Source organism: Malaclemys terrapin, chromosome 3 (assembly GCF_027887155.1).
Source record: "Malaclemys terrapin pileata isolate rMalTer1 chromosome 3, rMalTer1.hap1, whole genome shotgun sequence".
In the NCBI taxonomy this organism is placed as follows: domain Eukaryota; kingdom Metazoa; phylum Chordata; order Testudines; family Emydidae; genus Malaclemys; species Malaclemys terrapin.
This window is the reverse complement of record NC_071507.1, coordinates 119,431,713-119,447,491: the sequence shown is the minus strand read 5'-3', so window position 1 is coordinate 119,447,491 and position 15,779 is coordinate 119,431,713. Positions and strand designations below refer to the sequence as shown.

Sequence of the window (15,779 nt, the reverse complement as noted above, 5' to 3'; positions counted from 1 at the left end):
TCTGGGGAGTGGCTAAATCAGTTTCTCAAAAGGCAAGCTGACACCCCAACTGGGTGTCAACAAAGCTGATGGGCCATCACCTATCAAATGGCCATTCTTTGGCAAGAAAGGGGGACAGGGACATAGATAGATCTGCATCTTAGCAAAGAAACAGCATGAGGAGTCCTTCCTCCACCAAACCCCCTGTCTCTTGGCTCTGAGCTGGAAATGCTTTTCAAAGAGGGACTGAAACTATAAAAAAGGGTGGAAAGCATCCCAAGACCTTCCCTCTCTCTCCCTACCCATCTCATTCTCTGCAGCTGAGAAAACAAAGGAAAAGAGTCATTGGACTCTGGGAGCAAGGGGGGCAGGTCCTGACCCGAAGAGTTTGGTCAGTAGTGCTGTTGGAAGCATGTGGTCAGCAACTTTATTTGAATCTAATATAATTTGTTAAGCTTGGCACTAGAAAGCATTTTTATGTTTATTTTCTTGTAACAATTTTTTACTTTTATGCCTCATTACTTATACTCACTTAAAACCTATCTCTTTGTAGTTAATCAACTTGCTTTATTTCATCTAATCCAGTGTGTTCAATTTGGAAGTCTCTGGTAACTCCATTTAGGGTGGCAAATTGTGTGTATATTATTCCCTTAAAAGCGTACAGACTTAATATATTTGGACTATCCAGGAGGGGGCTGGGCAGTACAAGACATACATTTCTGGGGGGAAATCTGGGACTGGGAGTGTGTTACTAGCACCCTGTAATATAACCAAGGCCGGTGAGAGCCACAGTGTGACTGATGGGCTGCAGTTACACAAACATATCTGGGAGTGACCTGCAGGCTGGTGGCTGTATGTGAGAGGTCCAGGTTGGGAACTACCACAGTAAGGCAATGCAAGGCACCCCAGGTTGCAGGGCAAGCGTGACACAGACCTCACTGGTCTGGATTGCACCCCAGTATGTCACAGGGTGCCCTTGTTATTGAGTGGTTGGCTGCTTTTGGGGGGTGCCCTGTCCAGTGGGCAGTTGGTTCTTTTGGGGGGGCACTCTGGCCTTTGGGTGGTTAGTTGTTTTGGGGGTGGCTGCTTTTTTGGTGGAAAACTGTTCGTCATGTTTTTGTTCTGAGGCCGAAGGACACCCTAACATTTGTTGACAGTTGGGATTGCGGGTCTCCGGCCTGCCTTAGTTGTGATGACTCCCCATATCTCACCTCAGCGGCTTTAAACTTCCTATGACTTTTGGCAGCCTCCTGCCGCTGTCCGCGGGTGGCTGGTACTGAAGGCGGGGAGGGGGGGAAACCCCTGAGGGCACTGGAAACTACAACTCCCGGCAGGCAGACCCACTCCGGGAGGGGGCAGGCGGCTGGGGGGCTCTCGGTGCTTCATGTGCTCCCTCTGGTGGGTGTGAATAGCCGGGGCGGGGAGGGGAGGGCTGTTGCCCACTGGCTCCGTCTCGGCTCCCAGTGCTACACTCGCGTTCATTCCCTGCTTGTGACTCGCGCTCGCTTCCAGCCAGCCCCGCGCACGGAGGGAGGCAGCTACCGCACACACGGCCGAGGGACTGAGCCCGGCGCGGAGCCGCGGGCTGCACCTGAGCGCCGCACGCTGTGTGTGTGTGTCTGTGTGTGAGGGAGCCAGAGGAGCAGCGCGAGGGGGACACAAAGCGGCTCAGTCCAGCTCGGCAGCGGCTTCCTCTGATCCACAGAGAACCAGACACTCGCTGGGAAGGGGGGGGGGGGGGGCTCCAAACTGCGGCCACTTCGTGGGCTGTGACCAGCCCTTGCTGCTGGGAAGGAGGCGAGGCGAGGCGCAGTGGGGGCAGCAGCAGCAGCCCGCCCCTCGCTCCATGGCCGCGCAGTGAGCAGGAGCGGGGCACAGTGGCCGTGGCTCTGGAGCTGGCGCTGCGCGGAGAAGAAGCGAGCGAGCCGCCGCCCGCGCGGAAGTGTCGCCCGGCCGGCTGTGCGGCGCAGCATGCGCCCGGCTGCTGCCTTCTGATGCCCAGCCCCGCCGCGATGATCTCCCCGGAGCAGCCGCCGCAGCCCAACCATGTTGTCGCGACCATCGAGAACCTGCCGGCGGAGGGCGGCGCCGGCGGCAGCGGCAGGAGCAGCATCTCCGCCTCCTCCTCCCCCGGCGTGCGCCAGCGGCTCCGGAAAGTGCTGAACAGGTGAGGAGAGGGGTCGGCCCCGGGCGGCGCGGGGAGAGCAGCGCCGTCAGGGCCGGGCAGCGGCGGGCTGGGATCCCCGGCGAGGAGCCGCTTGTGGAGCCGGGGAGAGGGCAGGGGTGCCCAGCTCACTGCCCCCCACCAGCCCTCAGAGCAGCGGGTAGCATTTGCTCCCCAGCTTTGCCCCTTGCAGAGCTGGGAGGAGGAGGGGGGGCGGGGAGAGCTGTTTGTGCCCTCGGGCTTTTTAAACAGCAGGGCGGCCCGTCCAGTCCTGGAAGCTCCCTCATGGTGCGGGCGGGCGGGGGATGGTGCTGCTGACCCGGGCGTAGGAGGGCAGATGCCACATGTCTGGGGCTCACAGCCAGCCCAAGTCGTCCTGCAGCAACACAGGGACGGAGGGATCGAGGCAAAGGGTGCCCCAAAGCGGCACGAAAGTGTTAAGAAGAGAGAGAAGCTGGTGGAAGTGACCTTATCTGCCAGGGCTTAGAGCTGAAAGGACTGGGGTTAAGAACCCGACTGCTCCTCCCTGTTCGCTCTCAACACAGGACCGCTCTGCTGACTGTTGGAAGGGCACTTTGCACCATGTACTGTCTAACTGTAAAAAGAAGAACAGGAGTACTTGTGGCACCTTAGAGACTAACAAATTTATGTCTAACTGTGGATTCCCTTTTCCCACTCCCTCCCTCCTTTCAGAGCTGGAAGATGTTAATTTTTACATGCCTAGTGACTCCATCAGGGGGAGAACTCCATAGAATAAACCTCCAAATGCTTAAATTTTGCTAGTTAATCTCATATTCACAGTGTACAATCAAAAAGAAATAACAGTAGGCTCCATGTTATACAGTCTGCAGTTTTGATTTTTAATGGAGAAATCCCTAAGGAATTACACCAGTTTAGCTGAGTGGAGGTATGAGCTTGAAGTGGGAGGATGTAGAAACAGCGCTGTAAAATTGTCATAGCTGAGGTGATCTGGCTAGTCATTATTTGTGTGTGGGTTTACTGTGTGTGCCTGTGTACATATAATATCCAAAACAAACAAAGTCTAATGCCTCCGGAGATTTTTAAATGGGTCTGGATTCGTTATTGCCTGATTTCTGGTTACTTAAGCCAGTTTGCTTGTCAAGATATGCGCCCTGGCATCGGAAGTGAAGTGTTGGTGAGATTCTAATGGGCAGATTTGCCTATGCATGTGGTTCAGAATTGTGCATGCTAAGATATTATGACTATAAGAAGAATGTGTTAGATGATGCAGCAAAAGAAGAATGAATCCAGTGAAACATTAGATCAATTTATTTAATTTTTGTGTTTTCCCTTTGCAAATTACTTGTTTCGTCTACCTTGGATACTAACATATCTAATATTCAAAGAATCCAAAACAATGGCTGTGATTAAATTTCCCCATAAGAATGGGAGATAAATAATTCATCGGCATACCATCTCATTTCTAGCAGGCCATCTGAAGCTATCACTTTTGTGTATGCACAGTTTTACTTGCCCTACTGGGCAACTGCAGCACTGCTGACACCTGAGGGAAGGTGTGTACGAATGTTCACATCTCACATTACACCCACATTAGTTTCACACAAGTGCAGCCTGGGTAAACAGCTAAGAAAAAGCCCAACACCCTCTTCTGAATGTACCGCTTTTGGAGACAGAGTGCCTTTACTCCTCCAAGCTTTTAAAAATTTGGAAGCAATGATTGTTACCATCAATCCTGAAGGTATTTGTCTGATTCCTCAGGGAACCCTGTCTTTACTTTTGATTAATGAATTCTGATAATTCTAGGAGGATCTTAAAAGCATTTCTTAAGGAGAAAATATATTTGTACTTAGCAACAGAGGGTCCTGTGGCACCTTTGAGACGAAGGGTATGTCTACACCCAGCCGCTAATTCGGCGGCTGGCAATCGAAGTTCTGGGTTCGACTTATCGTGTCTTGTCTGGACGCGATAAGTTGAACCAGGAAGTGCTCGCCGTCGACTGCGGTACTCCAGCTAGACGAGAGGAGTACCGCGGAGTCGACGGGGGAGCCTGCCTCCCGCGTGTGGACCGAGGTAAGTTTGAACTAAGGTACTTCGAACTTCACGTATTCACGTAGCTGAAGTTATTCACGTAGCTGAAGTTGCGTACCTTAGTTCGATTTGGGGGTTTAGTGTAGACCAAGCCTAACAGAAATATTGGGAGCATAAGCTTTCGTGGGTAAGAACCTCACTTCTTCAGATGCAAGAAGTGAGGTTCTTACCCACAAAAGCTTATGCTCCCAATACTTCTGTTAGTCTCAAAGGTGCCACAGGACCCTCTGGTGCTTTTTACAGATTCAGACTAACACGGCTACCCCTCTGATATTTGTACTTAGTTATTTAAGAATATAGAAGATTGAAGAATAGTTGAAACAAATAGAATCTTATCTGCACAGACTCAGAGACTCAATGCCACATTGACCAGATGCCTCAATCCAGCTGAACCATGATGGTTCTGCTGTATGGGCAGTGGGCACACAGAACTCTGCACCTCTTCTTGATAGAGATGGGCTCTTTGGTAACTCTGCATAAGCCACTGCAGATGGGAATTTGTGAGGGGAGGGAAGCAGTAGAGGTGTGTGTGTGTGGCCAGGGGAAAACTTTTCTTTTCTTTAAAAAAAAAAAATTTCTCCAGGCCAGGATATGTATGAAGGAGAGAGAAACAGCCCCCCCCCCCAGAATAGCCAATAATCTAGTAGCTAGGGTACTCACCTAATTTGGAACATGGACTTGAACCTGGGTTTTCCATATTCCAGGCTAGGTGCTGTACTATCACAATATAGATTCAGTCTATCTCTCAGACCCAATGAGTATTTAATTATTTATATAAAATGGGACAGCTCCAGCAGGAGAGATTGAGGATAAGTCTTCAGGCCAACCAATAGCTTGGTGGTCAGGCACTCACCTGGAAGGGAGGGTTTACTAGAATTACTTTGAACATAAACTCTGAGCAAGTCTTGAACCTAAGGCTAGGTCTATACTACCTGCCTGAATCGGCGGGTAGAAATCGACCTCTCGGGGATCGATTTATCGCGTCCCGTTGGGACGCGACAATCGATCCCCGAATCGGCGCTCTTACTCCACCAGCGGAGGTGGTAGTAAGCGCTGCCGACAGAAAGCCGCAGAAGTCGATTTTGCCGCCGTCCTCACAACGGGGTAAGTCGGCTGCGATACGTCGAATTCAGCTACGCTATTCACATAGCTGAATTTGTGTATCTTAAATCGACTCCCCCCTGTAGTGTAGATGTACCCTAAGTTTCCCACATCCCCATGGAGGGACCTAACCACTATGCTATTTGGATGTGAGGGGCAGCTTTTGTTTTTTCATGGAAAATTTCGAAAGGTTTCTTTTTCATTGAAATCAGCAATATGAACAGATTTTGAAATCTTGATGTTTTTCAAAAAATTGAATTGTTTTCTAACCAGTCCAAGTGACCAGTGGGTCAGATACACAGACCACATGCACCCATACTCCAGCCTATGGACAAGAATAGTGACCACAAAAGGGTCTTCCTAGTGGACTCTACCCTACCCATGACCATGAGGTACTAGATTGGTTCTTCCAGCCCATGTAGTTCTTCTGCTATCATGTGGGCTTTGTATATGTGAATCTTGCCCATTAGTGCATTTATCAAGGGCCAAATTGATATTTTATTTATTTTAATTTATACCTAAATAAAATGACAATATCCCAAGCTCTAGCACTTCTGACAGATTATTTTAAAACATTCCATACAAAAAAAAAATAATTAAGGGTGTTATCTCTGTGGAGGTCAAAAATAGCCTTTTCTTACGTTAGAATAACCTGTAGCTCCATCCTGCAGTAAGTATCAATGGAAATTTTACCTGAGTTTTAGTCACTGTTTAAATGGGAAAAATCTAAGAGCTCAGTCCTGTATAATGTCATGGCACTCATGCAAATATCTCCACATGAAACCTAACAAAGCATTTGTGCTTTCACGTGCTATGAAAGGTAAAATGCAAATATAGAAGGGGAAGGAGGGAATAGAAATATCAAAACCAGAAGCCAGTACTAATTGCTCTGCATCAATACATTTTCCTCTGTTGGAAAAGTGGTGCCCATTGTATTTTATCTGTGACTCTTATCTACCATTTGTTTGGGACATTTGTGAAATGTTATTTATTTGAACTTACTTGGGCTATACTTCTCTTTCCTGCTTAGAGAAGTCTCCTAAAACAAATAAACTAACAGGCTAGCACCAGCAGAGTTTGCCAAAAACTTATTTGAAGTCTGGAATTGGCCTGGTTGGGGAGGAAACTGCCAGCAGGAGAAGGGCACTCTTAGCAGTTGTGAACTCTCTCTCTCACAGAGAGAAAGAGAGAGAGAGAGAGAGAGAGAGAGTAATTCAGACACCTGGTGAATCCGGAATTGTCTTCCAAGATTTCTCTTAAAATTGCTTTACAAGCTGTGAAAACATATGGAGGAAAGGTTGAAAGGTGAAGTTGAAACCTTCCCCCAGTAAGTTCCAAGATTAGAAGGCAATGTGGACACTATGGAAGAAAATCTCCAAACGGTTACAGAGGAAAGAGATGTATTGAAAACGGGAGTGGATGGCTTTAAAAATCTATTTCAGTGATCGATAAGAGTGCCTGTCTTACTGGAAGGTGGGCAATAGCAGAAAACCAAAGTATACAATTCAAAATTGGAAGGTGCTCAGCATTAAAGAGGGATAGCGGGATTGAAACAGGTAATGGAAGGTGGGGTTTACTGGAATTATTTTGAACATAAATTCTGAGCTGCCATTAATGGTGAAAATGATCTACCATATTTTGAACAAACTCCGTTATTTTTAAAGCCATGGTATCCAGAGAGAGTGGCTCTCAAGACAGTAAGTAGTGTTAAGGGTTGAAAATTGTGTTTGATCCTGAACTGAAAATGTGTTCCTGACTCATGTCCTGCAAATTTTAAAATGAAGTGTTTGAACTAGGCCCATTGTTATGAGGAGAAGGAAGGAGGGTATTCTATCCTCCACTATCTTCCATGCTTGCCCTGCAGCCCTAAGAGAGGTTTTCATGTGAGCTGACAGAGCTCTGAGCAGCTGCTGTTACTTTCCTGCTACAACTGCTCAGCAGTCCCCTGCTGACCATGTGGTGCTTTGCAGTTGAGGGAGGAGAGTAGCTCTAGCTGTTCCATTGCTTCCTTTCCCCATGGGCTGTGGGATCCAGGACTGGAACTCAACTGGCTCTGTCTGATCCTAGAGGACCACCTAGTAAACAATGGCTCCCCTCTCCTACAGCCATCCAGGGCAGCACAGGAGAGGAGGAGGAAACTTTCTGATGCCCACCATTCAAAAAGGATGTTGAAAAATAGGAGAGGATTCAGAGGAGAGCCACGGGAATTATTAAAAGATTGGAAAACGTGGCTTATAGTGATAGACTCAAGGAGCTCGATCTATTTCAGGTTAAGAGAAGGAAAAGAGAAGGTTAAGAGGTAACTTTATTATAGTCTATAAATACCTGCATGGGGAACAAATGTTTGATAATGGGCTCTACAGTCTAGCAGAGAAAGGTATAACACAGGGATCGGCAACCTTTGGCACGTGGCTTGCCAGGGTAAGTTCCCTGGTGGGCCGGGCCAGTTTGTTTACCTGCTGCATCCACAGGTTCAGCCAATTGTGGCTCCAAGCCAATGGGGGCGGTGGGAAGCGGTGGCCAGCACATCCCTTGGCCCACGCCGCTTCCCGCCGCCCCCATTGGCCTGGGACAGTGAACCGCAGCCAGTGGGAACCGCGATCGGCTGAATCTGCGGACGTGGCAGGTAAACAAACCGTCTCAGCCTGCCAGCAGATTTCCCTGATGGGCTGCATGCCAAAAGTTGCCGATGCCTGTTCTATTGCCTATGTTATACAGGAGGACACACTAGATGATCACAATGATACTTTCTGGCCTTGGAATCTATGTATCTACGAAGAGAATCAACAACCAGTAGTGGTATCCTGATCCTCTGCCTGGCCCTGGTGCAGTTTAGAGCTGTCTGGTGTAGGGTTGCCAGCTCTGAGGTTCCTGAAACCATAAAACTAAACAGCTGGCAGTGTGTACTGATACCTGTACAGATTTCCCAGCACAGCTACCTCAACAAATGGATGCTCCTGGAAAAATCTGGACATGTGGTAATCCTAGCCTGGGGTGCTGTAACTTTCACCAGGTGTATATAGTCCTCCGACATGGGTCTTGTGCGTCACCACTCCCTTTAGGGTGACCAGATCACTGACCGGAAATATCGGGACCCGGGGGGGTAGTTCCTGGAGCTGGTGAGTAGGGGCACTGGGCGGGCAAGGGGGGCTGGCAAGGGGGCTGCTCCCCCAGGAGGTAGATGGGGGGGCTCCGGACCCCAGCAACAGCGGGGGAGAGCGGCTCGGGGCCGCACGAGTGGCCATGTAAAGTTTATCGGCTTTGACGGGACCCCGGCTCCCCGCCCCGTGCCAGCATGTTGCGCCGGCTGCCACATGCCAGGTAAGGAGCCGAGTCGCCCTCTGCCCCCTCGTCCTGGCTCCTCAGCTGAGCCCCTCCGTCACCCTCCTGGGGGAGCAGCCCCCTTGCCAGCCCCCCTTGCCCGCCCAGTGCCCCTACTCACCAGCTCCAGGAACTGGAAGCCGGCCACCACCCCCTCCCTCCAGGCTTGCCCTGCCATTACAGCAGCAAGCCTGGAAGGGAGGAGGAGTGCCACATGCATGGGGAAGAGGCGGGGCCAGGGCGGGGATTTGGGGAGGGAGCGAATGGGGGATGGAGGGGGCGGAGTCAGGGTGTGGGGGGGGCAAGAGCCCTTCCAGGAGGGCAAAATTGCTTGTTTGTCCAGTGTCCCAGTGTTTGATCAGGATGCGGGACAAACAAGCAAATATCGGGACAGTCTCGATAAAATCGGGACATCTGGTCACCCTAACTCCCTTTGTCATCTGAGTGGTATAAAGGGAGCACAGCAAGGCAAAGAATCACCTTGAAAGTATTGATTGGTGTTCTTTGATCTTTTTGAAATGTGTTTCAACCTCAGGCTGAAAAGGGGGAACACCACCGCCTTCGAGGAACCGAAAAAAGGATAAACGTTGCTGAAAGATGGAGGGCAATTATTGTTTGTTTGTCCCCTTAGGGGATTCAGACAAAGTATTCACTGAAATGAGGATCATAAAGTGAATTACCCTAGGCCTTGCTATTCTGATACATAACCAAATGATTGGATGAAAGTTGGACATATTGAAAAAAGAATTAATATGTGGGTTATGATAAAGGTCTATACAATCATGAATGGTGTGAGAAAAGTGAATAGAGAAGTATTGTTTACACTTTCACACAATACAAAACCAGGGGTCACCTGATGGAATTAATAAGGCAGTAGGTTTAATATAAACAGGAGGAAGTATTTTTCACACAATGCATTCATAACCTTTGAAAGTCATTGCTGGGGGAAGTTGTGATGGCCAAAAGTATAATTGGGTCCAAAAAAAAATAACTGGATAAGTTGATGGAGAATAGGTCCATCAATGGCTGTTAGCCAAAACAGTCAGGGATGCAACCCCATGCTCAGGATGATCCTAAATCCCTGATTCCCAGAAGCTGGGAGTGAAAGATGGGTGGACCACTTCATAGTTGCCCTGTTCTGTACACTCCCTCTAAAGCTCTGGTATGGGCCCAGTATGGCAGCTCTTATGTTCTTACATTTAATCAATGTTATTTCATTCAAGTAAACAAAATCATACAGGCATCAGAGGGGTAGCCATTTTAGTCTGGATCTGTAAAAAGCAGCAGAGAGTCCTGTGCCATCTTTAAGACTAACATCTGTTAGTCTTAAAGGTGCCACAGGACTCTCTGTTGCTTTTTAAAGTCATTCAGAGCAGCATAAAGTACAATAGTAAGACCAAAACACTCTGTACTCCAGAGTGATATCCAAGTGCCACTCTGGTGGGTATTGGATGATGATACAGTTTCGATTGAGAAGGAAATTACTAAAAACTTATTTACTTTTAAGGCTTAATATATTTCCTCCTCTTGCTTCTGGGTCTGTTCTAACCGGTGAAGCTTATTTATCTCTATTTTTAATTGAGGCATATAATAATGTTTTTATAGAACTTAACCAGGAGATAGTAAAAATAATAAACAACAAAATACTCCAGAGTGAGACAAGATGGGTGAGATAACATCTTTTATTGGACTGACTTCTAGTCATGGAAGGGACATGCTTTTGAGCTTCACAGAGCTCTGAGGTCCCTGAGGAAGAACTCTGTAAAGTTCAAAAGCTTGTCCCTTCCACCAGCAGACTTTGATCCAATAAAAGATATTACCTCACCCACCTGGTCTTTCTTTGGAGTGTCTTGTTATTTATTATTTTTACAATCTCCTGATGAATTTCTGTAAACAAAAAAATTGTCCTGGTATATAACAACACTGCAAGATACTCCAGGTACATTTTCAATATTATATAAAACTTTCTAATCAAACTAGATCTATATTGTACATAATGTTTCTTGTTTTACTCTCCTCCACCTCCTGGTACTTTCACAAATGAATACTTGTTGCAGAATCTAGCAACAGTTTATATTTCTGTTTCAAGGATCTCTCTTTTTTTGTGAATGGTACTTCATGGTTTTGAAAGTTCCTAAAAATCATTTTTAAAGTTTAAAGAGAAACTATAAAATTGAAACCAAAAATTGGGTTGAGAGTAGTTTAGGCCCCCTGAATCCTGTGTCATTTGTTGTATCTTTACAGTGCTGAGGTAGGACTTGTGCTGTCTGTCTACAAATGGGTGCATTTCATGCTTGCAGAAGAAACCATGACCTTTATTACAAAAAGAGAAAATGAAATTGTATTAAAAAAGATAATTCATATAGGCTAGAAAATAACTAATTTTATTGCCAAAATAAATACATAGTCTGTACATAAGGTCTGTTTTGATACTTCTTGTTAAGGAATACAGCTGTCTGGGTACAGTCTAAGCAAATCCCTGCTTCCTTCAATATATAATGGACAGAATTCATTACTAGTTTTAGAGTCAAGGAAGAATTTGGCCCAATACTGCTCAATAGCTTTGAACCTGGACTGTATGCCAAGGCTATGGGATCTTGAGATAAGAGCATGAAATATTATGTGCCCTACAACTACATTGCAACCCACAAAAACTATAATCCCAGAAAAATAATTTTCTAAAAATGCATATTCTTATGATAAATTAGATATGTATGTATATATTTACGTATTTAGAAATAATAAAACCAAGGCAATTTATTTCACTGCCCCAAAGCAATAACATCATTCAGTTGACTGATTTGAGACACAAACAACAATCCAAATAACTTATGGCATTTCTGCTTTAATGAAAGCAACTTGGAGATCAAATATAGTCCCCTTTGGAATCCCCTAAAGAACTAAGCGTTTTTGTTCAGAACAAAAGAATGAGCTTTCTTTGGCATTTTTATTTTTAAAACATTCAAACAGCTATTAAAGATCCCCTAGAATAAGGGCAGGTGGAAAAGAATGGATCTGAGGCCTTTTCACATAGCTTTTGCTTCACCTTTAGAAAAAAATATTCAAAATTTCCATGCAGTCAAAGAAAATGCACATTTTGGATCATAGATAAAGCAAACACTTGCTCTTTCACAGCCTTTTTTTATTATTTTGCTCTTCAGGGAAGAAACTTGTATCTGACCATTACAGAGTGTGTGTTCTGTATATCTGCATGGGTGTGGTGTTTGGGGAATGCTTGCTATTGAAACAGCAGTTCCTGATTTAGTGTTTGAGAGTGACCATTTTTAAAAACAATCTTTGGCTATCTTAGTTTTATATCTTGGGCTTGTGCTACCGTCTTCCACTACCCAGATGTTATGACTGGGAAAAAAAATAGATCTTGGAAAGTGGACCAAGGCAAAACATATCTGATCAGAAATTCTCTACTGTACCCTATTCCCAATATTTTACTTGAAGCCATCATTCTGAAAGCAAATCACACCCTTGGGTAAGATACAGTTCCCAGTGATTTGTGTTGCAATAAGAGAAATATGTGGCTGTTAGTATTATGTGGCTATTAGTATTATAATATTAGTATCTTCCTCCCCACCCCCAAATGGTACTTCAGTATGTCTGTTTATTGGAATGCAGCCTGATATCTCTCAATATGCAGGAGAGAGAGAGAGAGAGAGAGTGTGTGTGTGTGTGTCCATCCCTATGATCACATTAGGAGGGACTCTGGGTTCCTCCACTCCCCCACTAGCATCCTTCCCCCTTTTGGAGGTTGAAGTGAGAGGGGACCTCGACCTCCAGCCAGTACCGCCATTAAGCGCATTGACAGGGCGGTCCCACCGAGTAGCATCCCAGCTCCTGGTTAGCACTTGCCCCCTTGGGGCTAGACGTGTTGCCCCATCTCATAAGAAGATGCACTCGGGATGCCCATTATGTTATCTTTTGGGCTCTGGAGCCTAAATCAGGGAGTTCCTGCACTGGGCACCTAACAAAAGTTGCAATAATTAAATGACTGTCACGTAGATCCAAACTGTGCCCTCTGGGAGGGGGAGAATTTCCAGCCCTCTGATTGCCCAAAACCCAACCCAGGTTTCGCTGAAGGAAGGTGAAAAAACCCAACCAGCTTCAACCCAGGGCCAGCTCTAGGCACCAGCAAATCAAGCACATGCTTGGGGCGGCACAATGTCAGGGGCAGCATTCCAGACACTTTTTTTTTTTTTTGCGCTTCAGCAGTTGTGCTCCTGGAGGTGTTTTTGTTTTTTTTTTTTTTGCTTGGGGTGGCAAAAATCCTCAACCAATCTGGTGGTATGGGGAAAAATTCTCTCTCAGCCCCAAAATGGCGACTAGCACAGCCTGCAGCAATCTACATAAGAAACAGAGGGTGGGCTGACTGCTGGAAACCAGCAAACAGGAAGTGGCTCTGAGCACGTATCTTATCACAGCTCCAAATCTCATGTCAAATCCTGCAAGACCTGATGGCTCCAAACCATTGACCAAATCCTGCAGGACCTAAAGCCTACTCCAGAAGTCCTGTGGGAGCTGGAAATCTCGTGGGACGCAGCCCGTCCTGTCGTTTTTCCCCTCTCCCCATCATGGGAGCCAACAAAACACATCCCTCACTAGGCTCTGAGCCCTTTTAGACTTAATGTCCTAATGCTCTGTTGCCCTTATCTTTCTCTTTTCCTGAGAATTTGCACCATACATTGAGTATGCCTTGAGAGTCATTCTGAAATAGGAATTGTTCAAAGGGTGATGTATTAGGGCAGAAGCCTGCCCAGTGCCCTGTATTCTAAAATACAAAAATCTCACATACTGATTGGAAAAAAAGCTATTCTTAGATGGAGTAATTTGAAAGACAAATTATGTGTGTTTCTGCAGTTGAACTGTGACATTCAGAAAGTCTGTGCTTATTGGGTACCTGTTGTAAGAAAGAAATTTTGACACGGGTTGTAACTTAGGCTTTGGGAAGAGGTTAGTGCCTCTTGAACTGGGGGAGGAGAGGCACGGTTTCAAAAGAGTAGCAGTGTAAATGGCTCCATAGAGAACTCTGGTGGATTGCACAGAGTGGCTCTGATCAAATGGACAGAGTCGCTTTAATGTGCTAATGAGGGGAAGACCAGATGCCAGCTGTGATGAGAGGAGTTCTTTGTGACACTGTGTCTTCTGAGATGGCTGGAGTCTCTGTCCTTCTCATTGCTGCTGCTGCAGGCAGGGATAAACACTGGGGCTATTAGCGAGGTGTTCCCTTCCTTTAAATCTAGCCTTACAAATCAACACCTGAATGCTGATTAGGGCCAATCACCAAGAGAGTTTGGGGAAAAGTGCCTGGTGAAGAAGCTTAAAAAATTCTTCAGGTTTGTGAGTTGAGTTCATGCTCAGCTAAAGTCATTGGAGGCAAATAAATAAATAAAAATGATAAACTTAAATAGGGTTACCATACGTCCGGATTGTCCCGGACATGTCCGGCTTTTTGGGCCTCAAATCCCCGTCCGGGGGGAAATCCAAAAAAGCTGAACATGTCCGGGAAAATAGGGAGGGGCCAGCGCCGCTGGGTGCTGGGCCGGGACCGGCGGTGCTGGGCCAGGGGTGCTTGGCCGGGGGCTGGCCCGGGGGTGCAGGGCCGGGGACCGGGCCGGGCCCGGCGGTGCGGGGCTGGGGGTGCTGGGCCGGGGGCCACTGGGCGCTTGGCCGGGGGCTGGCCCGGGGCCAGCACCCCAGGAGCCGAGCCAGGCTGGAGACGCTGGGGCCGGGGCCGGCTGTCGGAGGGAGCCGCTCGGTTGGGGGGGCCAGACTGGGCCGCGCCTCCTCCCCCCACTCCCCCCAGCTTACCTGCTGCCTGCTTCAGGCTTCCCGCGAATCAAATGTTTGCGGGAAGCAGGGGAGGGTTGGAGTTGGGGCGGGGCTGGGGGCAGTGCCCCGTGGAGTGTCCTCTTTTTGGACACTCAAAATATGGTAACCCTAACTTACATTTTATCAGCCCCCATACAGCTGAGGACTAAAATATGAAAGATACAAGTATTTGTGGCTGTAGAATTAGTTATGTGAACAATTTAAGTTCCATGTGCTCAGTTCTGTCACCTGGTTTCCTTTTTCATTGAAAAAAGTGCTCCTTTTGAGGCTCAGGCTTTCTGCTTTCCCTCTCGGTCTCTCGCGTGACTGAAGAAAGTACATTCAGCATTTTGAAGTTTGGGGAAGATAACCACTCCTAGCGAGCCCCCTTGTAGCTATGTATGACAGCTCTTGTTATCTAGCCCTGTCTCTGCGGATAGCAGCTCTGGCCTACAGTTGTCTTTCTTCTCAGGAGTTGGCCATCCTTTTATTGAAACCACCCAGATCCTCCCCAGCTAGAATTCATCTTTAATTGGGCCTGGCCCACCCTTCAGGTGCAACCAGGTTAATTAGCCTCTCCAGTCCACATTAACCCTTTCATCACCTGTGCGTGGAGTAAACACCCCTTCACAATGCTCAATATGTTTTCCCCTTATCATAATCATCTTCCTCTGTCTTGGATGCCAGCCAATTCTGCCTTGAGTTTGACATGTATACATCAAATCCTCAGAACTGTTTCAACTTGAGCGATGGGTGGTGAGGATTAGGGGTGTTCCCCACCTGGGAAGTTTATTTCCCACACCCAGTCTGGATGCTGCTGAACCATCCCTGCTGCAGTGACTTGTATTATTGCCTCCCCATTATACTTCTAAAGAAAGTTTTTGACTTTTGGGACATACTACATTGCACCCTATGGTAAGTATTATCCAAATCGTTTCCTGGGAAAGGGTATCCCTGCATCCAAACACAAGGGTGTATCCTCTACTTTCAAAATGATTGTAATCTTCAGTAATTACTTCTGAACTCAGCTTCTTGTTGTAGCAGATCCATTCACTCCCATGCTTGATTTCAGTTTCCTGCTGGCTTGGTGGTCAGTTTTCTTCTTAGGCTCCCTCTTCCATCAGCAGCCTTTAATGGCCACATTCAGTCTCAAAATAAAACATTGAACTGATGAGCAAATGGCATTATGCTCACAAGATAATAAGCATTGCAGACTTTGTGGAGCTCATTTGCCAGAGCATGCTACTCTGAAGCAAATAGATCACTGCAGCTCTAATGTTGATAAATGTGCTAATTTGTGTCCAGTAACAAGACCATAATTATG

General features: G+C 46.9%; 1 protein-coding gene across 2 annotated transcripts in view; it reads left to right on the top strand.

The window, feature by feature from the left end:
• Positions 1-1,451: 1,451 nt before the first annotated feature.
• Positions 1,452-15,779, top strand: part of SLC35F1 (solute carrier family 35 member F1) — a 380,070-nt gene continuing 365,742 nt past the window's right edge. For both annotated transcript variants that reach the window (XM_054024409.1, XM_054024410.1), the window contains exon 1: positions 1,452-2,146. In XM_054024409.1, coding sequence (XP_053880384.1) covers positions 1,974-2,146 — 173 coding nt within the window. In that variant the 5' untranslated portion in view covers positions 1,452-1,973. The remainder of the gene's footprint in view (positions 2,147-15,779) is intronic.